The sequence below is a fragment of the Capsicum annuum genome, chromosome 8 (assembly GCF_002878395.1).
Source record: "Capsicum annuum cultivar UCD-10X-F1 chromosome 8, UCD10Xv1.1, whole genome shotgun sequence".
Taxonomy (NCBI): domain Eukaryota; kingdom Viridiplantae; phylum Streptophyta; class Magnoliopsida; order Solanales; family Solanaceae; genus Capsicum; species Capsicum annuum.
In genome coordinates this window covers 38,315,541-38,326,344 of record NC_061118.1, presented here as the reverse complement: position 1 = coordinate 38,326,344, position 10,804 = coordinate 38,315,541, and the positions used below count along the sequence as shown (strand labels likewise).

At 32.3% G+C, this 10,804-nt stretch overlaps 2 protein-coding genes across 2 annotated transcripts in view; both read right to left on the bottom strand.

The window, feature by feature from the left end:
- Nucleotides 1–1,986: 1,986 nt before the first annotated feature.
- Nucleotides 1,987–3,121, bottom strand: LOC124886577 (aluminum-activated malate transporter 8-like). Its single transcript, XM_047395404.1, has 3 exons — nucleotides 3,076–3,121; nucleotides 2,665–2,808; nucleotides 1,987–2,273 (listed from the first exon to the last, which is right to left on the bottom strand). The coding sequence occupies exons 1-3, from the start codon at nucleotides 3,119–3,121 to the stop codon at nucleotides 1,987–1,989; spliced, it is 477 nt and encodes a 158-aa protein (XP_047251360.1).
- A 2,480-nt stretch (nucleotides 3,122–5,601) lies between these two features.
- Nucleotides 5,602–10,804, bottom strand: part of LOC124886576 (aluminum-activated malate transporter 8-like) — a 10,726-nt gene continuing 5,523 nt past the window's right edge. Inside the window, exons 2-4 of the mRNA XM_047395403.1 lie at nucleotides 7,126–7,211; nucleotides 6,607–6,750; nucleotides 5,602–6,330 (exon numbers count right to left, since the gene is read on the bottom strand). Of these exons, the coding sequence (XP_047251359.1) occupies nucleotides 5,602–6,330; nucleotides 6,607–6,750; nucleotides 7,126–7,211 (959 nt within the window). The remainder of the gene's footprint in view (nucleotides 6,331–6,606; nucleotides 6,751–7,125; nucleotides 7,212–10,804) is intronic.

Genomic DNA, 10,804 nt, shown 5'->3' with positions numbered 1-10,804 from the left:
TCAAAACAGTTTGACTCTAAAACTAATTCGCGAACAGAGATTCTGGTTAAGGAATTCTATTGACCGGAGGGAAGGTGTTAGACACCCCTCGATCTCGTGGTTCGACCATGGTCACTTGGTGGAGTATATCGGCTAATTTGACATTACAAATGTATAAACTGCACAAAAACACATATAACAATCAATCAAACACACGAATCAAACAAATTCAAAATATAGTGTTCAGTCCAATTATACAGTCCCAAAATAAAACTGCAAAAAAATAAATCCTATTCTAAATTACACTAATCCTGAACTACGCTCCCGTGCTTTACCCGATGGCTAGGGTGTTGATCACAAACATCCTCCACCAACATAATACATCGGGGCATTCCCCGGTGAGTAAATACAATGAGCCTCGGGGTATTCCTCGGCTAAATGAATATATTTTTCAGTGCTAGAAAACCAAATCATTCATCAATCATTTCAAATCATCCAACAATTCACAATTCCTAGATTTGCTTACCCGACGTACCGTTTGTCTACCAAATTTTAACCTATCATGATGCTATTGTGTTTAACGACATCAATACTTATAACGAATTTAAAAATTTTCAACGAATCAAAATAATCAATATTCATTTTTTATCACTTTTCAATTTCGCCTCCCATAATTCCTTTCCACCCATATGATTAATGAATTTTCATACAAAGTCAACAACAAATCACGACAAATGAAATTGTTTAACCACCTTATCAAATGCATCAACCATACGAACCACGCAAATCATAACATGAACATCACATTAAAATAAAAATAGGAAGAAATAGAGTAGAAGAATTGGACCTCAATTTTATTTCAACGAAAGATAATCCTTCCGAATAGAACCGCATTCAAAGCCTCAAACCAAACCTCAACAATGAACAAACCAATCTCGATGTGCCCTTTTCATTTTATTTTCGACAGCCCAAATCAAAATTGAGAAATAATGAGATACCCATACTCAAACCCTCAGTCCCTGTCATTGCTCCATTCCTTTTCTGGCAGATCTCGCTGAAATCGAGACTGGTTGGGTCAGTTCAGTGGTTTCCTAGCGATTTTCGATGGATTTTCATTGAGCGTTCCCCAGAAAAGGGATGGGGTCGGGTTTTTGGTGATTTATCAGTGAGTTTCCGACATGAGCTCGTCAGAACTATTACCCCCGATCTCCTCTTTTTTTAGCTCCCATGTTTTACACTCTCTCTCGCACGATTTTCTCTCCTCTCTCCCACTCAAACTTAGATCTTTATTATTTTTCTCTCACATTTCTCACTCTTTCATGGATCTCCCTTCGTCTCTCACTCCAATCTCTCAGTGTGTGTGTAGAGTAAAAATTGAAAACAGTGGAGGATTGGTGTGTGGAATCTTTTTGAGGATCAGTGAAGAAGGTGGATTTTTGTGTTGCTGTGTTGTTGTTGTTCAAGAATAGGAGAGGATTTTTGTGTGTATATTCTCTATCTAGGGAAATTATTCCCCAATTTGGGTCCCCGTTAGTGTATATGTATATTGTGTGTTTCTTTGCGGTCAAGAAAAAGGGAGGGGTCACGTTTGGTAGGGGTGAGGGTAGGGGTATGAGGTGGTTAGGTGAGAGGTGAGGTGTTATTTTTTAATTGGATGGGTAGAGGTTAGGTGTCCAGTTTTGCTTGGGTGGGTTGTTGGAATATTAGAATGAGACAAAGTTTGTTATGCCTTGTTATTTGGATAAAACAAAATTAAAATAAAAATAAATACATAAATAAGTAAAAGATGAGGTGGTTATTTATTATCTTGGAAAAAATTATAAAAATGGGGTTAAATTATGTGATATTAGAATAAGAAATATTTTTGACAGGATAAAATTATGTGTCTACATTCCTTAAATTAAAAAGTAAATTATTTTTTCGAAGAACTTAAAAGAAAAAATCAAATAAACTCAAAACAAACCTTCTAAGGAGTTTGCTAGCTTTTCAAGATTGACACTAACAAGCTTAACAAGGTCTTCTCCCGCCCAAACCTGCTAGCTTTTCAAGATTGACACTAACAAGCTTAACAAGGTCTTCTCCCGCCCAAACCGGAAGGATAACCATGGAGATGACCATGATGGTGGAGACACCAATAAGAATGGTGGTTATCCGCTGTTTAGCTAATTGAAGTATATCTTCTGTTCGATAACTGGAGACAACGACTAAGCTGAAAGTCAAGACAAATATCACAGTTTCATAGTCATACTTTTTCTTAATATGAGGGTAAAATCTTGTAAATGTGCCTAAAGAACCTGCAAGTATATCACTAAAAAAGGGTTAAAATTATATTCCTTAAATTCGTTTCAGTTTTTCTGACCCTATATCTTTATTTTCAGCTTGTTTACTTAAAATGTCATTTTTCTTATATTTCTTGTTATAATTTTAAATGTGAAGCTTTTTGGTCATGGATTATTTTTTTTTATGAAATTTCACTTGCCACAGTTTTAGAATTTTACTTATTTAATTCGAAGTTTCATACCAATAAAGATTTTTCAAAGATAGATTAGAATTTCTCAGTGTGAAATTAACATTTAAGTGAGTGTCATTAAATAAATTAAATTTTAGTGATTTTGTGTATGAAAAAAATGTTGACTTCATTTAGTTTCACATCTTTGTGCTTTTATATATGTAGCATTTTCATACCTATAGTGAAAATCAAAATCTCAAGAATTATAGGATCTGGCCCTTCTTTTCCACTCAATTCAGCTAAATATTTAGCTCCAAGATCAAATGCACCAGCTAGTGCAGTACCAAATTCTCTGTTCATACTCTTTGATATGGTGGAACCTGAAAAATAAATATCAATAGATATATCTACATGAAATCAGGTACAATATTCATCTTGTCTTCAAATAATCTGGAGCTATCAATTTTTTTAAGATTTGATCCAATTAACATAAATTTTGATTCTATCCCTAATTTCTTGCAAAATAGGATGAACAATGTTTTTTCTTTATTTAACAATAGAAATTGTTTATTAATAATATTTCTATGTTTTTTGTCGGAGTATCAAAATAGAAGATCGGTGCAGAGAAAAAAAAAGAAAAGAATCACTTGCAGTGAATTCAAAAGAAACCGATACAGTAAGGACAATACACATTGCTTGTTTATCAAAACTCTAATACATTAGTCTTGTGTAGTAAAACATTGAGACCAAAGTGAGAGCTAATTCTATTTTTAATGCATGCCAAAATTTTTGTGGAACATCTTTGCCGATTTGCTTTGTGTTCTTGATAATTTTTTCAACTTTCTTTTTGAATTTTCTTGAAAAATCTTTGAGTTTGTCGCACCAATTGTTGGAAGCATCAATATTTTCTTAATTTGTTGAATCAATCTCCATAGAAATGAAAGAGATTGAAACAACTGAAGGGGTTTTGAGAGAGAATGAAGAGCGAGAGAAAGACGATAGGATGATTGTATAGTAAAAGAATTTCAAGCAACTCTATTTATAGTTAAAAGAAATGTGGAGATTGAATATTTTAATAATATTTTTTTTGCATATCAATGTTTATCATAAGCTTAATCTTTCATGAAAATTACTTGTCCTATCTGCCTCAAATACTACGTTTTTAGATGAGATAACTATATATTCAATTATTGAGTGTGGTATCAGTGCTGATTTTTTTTTTTGCTCTTTTTCTTTTCTCTTTTTTTTTTTTTTAAAAAAAAGGAGATAAGAGAAGAAAAAATGAAGAAGAAAAATCATAAGTTCTGGATACCAATACTTTCAAGGTTAAATTTCAAGAATTAAAAATTAACAAGGTAAAAAAAAATTTAGGTGGTGGAGACAGTGAGAAAAAGAAGTTAAAAAGTCAAAACTTTGCCAAAAAAATGACCTCAATTAAGACAAAATTAAGATGAGAAATCAACTGTGTTTATTTACTTCAACTTATCAACTACAGCAAAATCAAACTCTCCAAATAATATTTTTGGTACTTTTCCTTTTTATGTTTTGTGTATTGTTAATTTAATCTTTTGAAAATAGTCTTCCTACCTTACCTTTGAGACAGTGATACGAGCTACATATAATTTATCCTCCTCGTATTCCTACTTTGTGAGAATATACTGAATATGTTATTGTTGTTGTTGTTGTTGTTTTTATTGTAGTTCGTTTTATCGCAACAATTTTTTTTTATTTCTTAAATTTTGTGTCTAATAAAACTATGGTACATAAAATAAAATTTAAAGAATAATAATTTATGCATAATATAATACACAATAGAATTTCTACGTAAATTGAAAAAGTATACTAAATAAGATATTTGTAATAAAGAAAGTTAATATGCGCATAAGAGAAAAAGATAGGTAAGTGGGTAATACTGCCATTTTCAGTTTAAAATTAAATACTTACCTACCCACCTATTATCCAAAATCCATTCACTGCTATAAAGAGGCTTTTGTAGGACCCACATTAAGGTCTTGTCCAATCAAAATGAACATTTTTCTACTTTTACCGTCGGTATTTACGGCTGTCAATTCTTTTGAAAATTAATCTCTTTCTACTTTTACAATCGGTATTTACGACTGTCAAATCTTTTGATTATTTTAAGTGAGTTGGAAAAAATCATGCTATCAACAATTCGGTTGTTTTAATTTATGTTACACAGTTTGATTAGAAATGAAATTTAGAATTTAGAAATTATTCTAAATAATTTCTTCGGATCGGTGATTCATGGTAAATGCTTTGTTTATCTTTGTGCATCCTCCGTCCATATTTACTTATTCATACTACTAAAGAGAGATGTTCAGTAATTTTTCTACAGCTTGAAAAATCAATGGACATTTGCCTATACGGTTAATTATATCCAATGCATTTCTTAAAATATTAAATTTATTATATTTAAAGAGTAATATAATAAATATAGTCATGTTATTTATTATTTTTTAAAGTCTGTGCCAAGTCAATAATGAATAAGTTTTAGAACAAAGAAATTAATAAGGTAGGATAAGATTGCATACACACTGCCCTACCTAGATTTCATTTGTGAAAATTATAATTAATATCTTATTATTATTGTTATTATCTATAGTTAAATCATTTTAAATTGTAGAATTTATAATTATGATATTTTCCCTACTCTAAGAAATAAATGATCAAACGATTTTAAAAGGTTGACTAATGGTGTAATATTTTGATCAGATCTTTTTATAATAGACATCCTTTCTAATAACATTTACTACAATAGTCATGTTTATTGTTGAATAGATAATTTATGTCATGTTATATTATATGTTCTCTATAGTAATATTATCTCTATAACAACTAAAATAAATTGAAAAAACACCAATATTAGAGAAATGTTTGTGTACAACTTGAAATCTATGCAAACTCACTTAATTTACAGAACTTCAACAACTATATCATAGGGTCTATTGATTTCAAAGAAGGATCATATATTTCTTTTTATTGACTCTAGGAGTGAAATAAAACAAGTTAGAACAAATTTTACTCCTTATTCTTATCTATATCTTTTCTTCCTTCCTTTTCACATTTTATTTGAATTTTATATAAATGTCTAGTTTTGATTAACCCCAATCACAATTGAGTCTAAAAAGTGAGTGTTATCATTAGTCTTTGCATCAACTAAGTTCATAAATTGTCTTTTTTTTTCTCCATTGTCTTGTGGATTTGAGAAATTGGATGCTATCATAAAACTTTTCATCTATTGAATGTGCTAATTCAACTTTAGTTTTTGACGTTTCTGGCTCTTCCATTATTTCTGTTGTGGCGTCTCCTCGTGTCCAAATAACAAAAGGTTCCTCTTTTCTTGCATTTATTGGATTATTACTCACTCGATTAGACTCTTCTACTACCACTTCTGTTGATTCTACATTGCCATCTATCTCTATTGTAATAAAATCACCTTCCTCTACATTATCATCAACAACAGGATTCACAGTCCTATAGTGCATTATTTGCGGTCGGTTCTCCCCTGTAGCCGCTTCGGTCGAACTAGAATCTCTCCTCCTCCCGTCTTTTTTCTTGAAATATGCTCTTCTCGAAAGCTCCTTGATGGCTTTAGAAATTTCGTTAACGCATTCATTGATGGCGATAAGTAAGGACATGACAGATGTGATAGGGATGAAATCCATGACGCATGATTCGTTGTGTTGAAAGAAGGTTTCTGAGGTTCCTAGTGTGTGTTTAAGGTCATCAATGACATTCTTTGCATTAGATATATGGCTTATTGAAGAAAAAGGTTGTGTCATGGTTTTAATGGACAAGGCAAGTTCCTTTAAGGGTTTGCTAGCTTTCATGATCATTCTTTTGCATGCTTCTTCTGTTCTTCTCTCAAATTCAGTTGGTTCCTACAAAATCAACCAAGTGTAAGAATAAGAACTATCATAATAATATGTAGAATTTAAGTTATACATAAATGATTTTTTTTTACTGTCAGATCACTTTTATTAGATATGAAACAACATTAAAGTTTAAATTTGAATAACTTAATTAAATTGCATAGATTTTAAATGGTATGAAACATTTTGCGACTTCCTAAATTGATAAATAATAATACCATATAAATTGAGAATAAATATTATAGTCTTTTTTGTTTATTAGGAAAGTTGGTGTTATATATATACCTCAGATTTAGAGTTTAAGTTGCCATTAAGAACTTGAAGATGGCAAGCACATTTTCTAACTAGGTCACCAATCTTCAAGTATTCTTTCCATGGGTGTTCAAGCTTGAAAGGTCCATGTGGAGGCTCCCACCCTGCAAAGTTTGCCTGAAACATATATGTCATATAACATCAGTATATTCTAACAGGTTCTAATAAGTTATTTATCACTTATTTATATTAAAAAAAAATTACTTATAATTAACTTTTACAAAAGTTGTTTATGTAATATTTTTTATAGTCTAGCGCACCAAACTTAAATTGATTATGAAGTGCCTCTCAGGATTGTTAAAGTGTCAAAAGGTAAGAAATTATCTTGTGTATTCCCCCTAACAAGATAAATAGTAAAAAAATGAATAACCTCTTTTGACTTTTTTGAAGAAATTGAAAAACAAGAAAAAAGTTAACTACTAATGAGAATTGTACTTTTGTAATTTGATTTTCTCACCAATGATTCTTCATTGGCCTTAGAACCAAGAACACCAGAGATTCAAGAAATTCTACTACATTGTTCTTGTTGCCTCGAACACTCTTAATCTCAGAATCATTAAGATACTCACTTCCAAAACCTGCAAAACATACAAATCTTAAGACAAATTGTCATTAAATTAGGTAAATACGGAAATTACATCTCTCAAAAAATAGTACATGTACATATTTGCGTCATTTAACAAATGGTCTATGTAGATATATTTAACGTTTAACAAATAATGTATATTTATCCTTTTCGTTACAAGATTGAATTTTCAAAGATTCTAAAATTATATTTTTAATTCAAAAAATGTCTCATGATTTTACGAAACCACCCATTTCCTATGTACCTTTAGACTCTATCTAGAATCAAACTATCTAAGAAAATAATTTCTCTTTTATTCAAACCAGATTCAAATACATTTTATGACTGAGTAAAAGAGGAACTGAATTTTTTTATTTGAGTCGGATTTGAGGGTTAAGAATTTGATGATATATTTCTTTAAAGCAATATGACATTCTTAAAATTTAAAAATGAGTTTTAAAATTCTTTTAATCTAGTAAATATAGGCCTGTTAATCAAAATAATAAGTATATCACATTTGCTAGACAAGAGATTATGCATGAACTATTTTTCAGTAAGAGGTATAAATCGATATTGCAAAGTTAGTGGTATTTGCACCTTTTTTCCTTGTCACACCCCTTTTTTAACCCCAAATTATTCGTTTTAAGTTTGAAAGTTTTAAAAGAGTTTTTATTATTAAAGTGACAAAAAGATGAAAATTTATTTCGAAAAGGATTATTTACAATTAAATTTAGAGTCGCCATCCCTTTTCAAAACAGTTTGACTCTAAAACTGATCCGCGAACAGAGATTCTGGTTAAAGAATTCTATTGACCGAAGGAAAGGTGTTAGGCACCCCTCGATCCCGTGGTTCGACCACGATCGCTTGGTGGAGTATATCGGCTAACTTAACATTACAAATGTATAAACCACACAAAAACACATATAACAATCAATCAAACACACGAATCAAAACAAATTCAAAATATAGTGTTCAGTTCAATTATACAGTCCCAAAATAAAAATGCAAAAAAATAAATCCTATTCTAAACTACACTAATCCTGAACTACGCTCCCGTGCTTTACCCGATGTCTAGGGTCTTGATCACGAACATCCTCCACCAACTTAAAACGTCGGAGAATTTCCCGGTGAATAAATACAATGAGCCTCGGGGTATTCCCCGGCTTAATGAATACATTTTTTCAGTTCCAGAAAACCAAATCATTCAACAATCGTTTCAAATCATCCAACAATTCACAATTCCTAGATTTGCTTACCCGATGTACCGTTTGCCTACGAAATTTCAACCTACCATGATACTATTGCGTTTAATGACATCAATAATTATTCCAAATTTCAACGAATCAAAATAATCAATATTCATTTTTTATCACTTTTCAATTCCGCCTCCCAAAATTCCTTTCCCCACATGATTAATCAAATTTCATACAAAGTCAACAACAAATCACGACAAATGAAATTGTTTAACCACCTTATCAAACACATCAATCACACGAATCATGCAAATCATAACATGAACATCACATTAAAATAAAAATAGGAAGATATAGAGTAGAAGAATTGGACCTCAATTTTATTTCAATAGGAGATAATCCTTCCGAATAGAACCGCATTCAAAGCCTCAAACCAAACCTCAACAACGAACAAACCAATCTCGATGTGCCCTTTTCGTTCTATTTTCGACAGCCCAAATCAAAATTGAGAAATAATGAGATACCCATACTCGAACCCACAGTCCCCGTCGTTTCTCCATTCCTTTTCTAGCAGATCTCAATGAAATCGGGACTGGTTGGGTCAGTTCGGTGGTTTCCTAGCAGTTTCTGGTGGATTTTCGTTAGGCGTTCGCTAGAAAAGGGACGGGGTCGGGTTTTTGGTGATTTACTGGCTAGTTTTCGGTGTGAGCTCGCCAGAACTATTACCCCAGATCTTCTCGTTTTCCAGCTCCCATGTTTTACACCCTTTCTCGCAGTTTTATCTCCTCTCTCTGACTCAAACTCAGATCATTATTGTTTTTATCTCACATTTATCACTCTCTCACGGATCTCCCTTCGTCTCTCACTCCAATCTCTCAGTGTGTGTGTAGAGTAAAAATTAAAAACAATGGAGGATTGGTGTGTGGAATCTTTTTGAGGGTCAGTGAAGAAGGTGGATTTTTGTGTTGCTGTGTTGTTGTTGTTCAAGAATGGGAGAGGATTTCTATGTGTATATTCTCTATCTAGGGAAATTATTCCCCAATTTGGGTCCCCTTCAGTGTATATGTATATTGTGTATTTTTTTGTGGCCAAGAAAAAGGGAGGGGTCACGTCGGGTAGGGGTGATATTAGGGGTATAGGGTGGTTAGGTGAGAGGTGAGGTGTTTTTTTTAGTTGAAGAGGTAGAGGTTAGGTGTCCATTTTTTCTTGGGTGGGTTTTTGGAAAATTAGAATGAGACAAAGTTTGTTATGACTTGTTATTTGGATAAAACAAAACAAAAACAAAAATAAATACATAAATAAGTAAAAGATGAGGTGGTTATTTATTTTCTTGGGAAAAATTATGAAAATGAGGTTTAATTATGTGATATCGGAATAAGAAATATTTTTAACGGGACAAAATTATGTGTCTACATCATGCCCCCTTTAAATGTAAACACCAAGTGTTTTCATACAAAGAAGTAGACAACGAGATAGAATTTTATCCCAATCATTATTCAAAGAAAGCAATAGAAGAAAGAAGGGCAACCGAGTCTTGACTTAGGACACCCTACCTACCCAATTTATGAGGGAGTCAGGTGACGTATCTCAATGGATTGAAAGGAGATGGACTATACCGAGTTAGAGAGTCGAGTGAGGTTCCAGTCCGCGGCTCTGTCATTACATCAAAATGAAAATTACAATTTAACATATAAATGAAATTAAAAAATCCTATATATGCAACTTTCCTTGACTCTTATATCGAGTTTTATTACCCTACTCTTCAGGCGGGCTCCTGACTTTCAATTTCTTTCGACTTGTTGCTTGGCTTTAAGTTGCTTCGCTTTCTTGCTCGACTTTCATTTATTCGCCCTGCTCTTTAGGCAGGCTTCTGACTTGCCATTTTTGTCTTTCAATTTCATCACCCTGTTCTTCAGGCGGGTTCCTAGCTTGTAATTTCTTTAATTTCCCATTACGTCACCCTGTTCTTTAGGCGGGCTCTTGACTTACAATTTTCTCACCCTGTTCTTCAGGCGGGCTCCAGAAACTAGAATGACAATTATCCCAAACAAAGATTATAATAAAGTAGGATTTCATCATTTTTTCAAAGTAACGTCCCATTTTCTTGGAGGATGCTAAATAGGAAGTAATTTCCCATTTTTCGGGAGGGTCCTGAACAGAAAGTAAATTCCCATTGTTTAGGAGAATCCTGAACAGAATGTAAAATCTCATTTTTTAGGAGGGTCCTGAATAGAAAGTAAATTCTTATTTTTCGGGAAGGTCCTGAACAGAAAGTAAAATCCCATTTTTCAGAAAGGTCCTGAACAGAAAGTAATATCGCATTTTTCAGGAAGGTCTTGTACAAAAAGTAAAATCCCATTATTCAGGAGGGTCCTGAACATAAAGTAAAGTCCCATTTTTCAGGAGGGTCCTG

Bases quoted from the DNA above. Each gene is read 5' to 3' on its own strand.
- LOC124886577 (XM_047395404.1), bottom strand. From the start codon at position 3,121: ATGTGTATTGTCCTTACTGTATCGGTTTCTTTTGAATTCACTGCAA. The intron at 2,809-3,075 runs GTGATTCTTTTC...TTTATTTTTCAG, and splicing joins TTCTTTTGAATTCACTGCAA to GTTCCACCATATCAAAGAGT. The intron at 2,274-2,664 runs GTATGAAAATGC...ATATACTTGCAG, and splicing joins GATTTTGATTTTCACTATAG to GTTCTTTAGGCACATTTACA.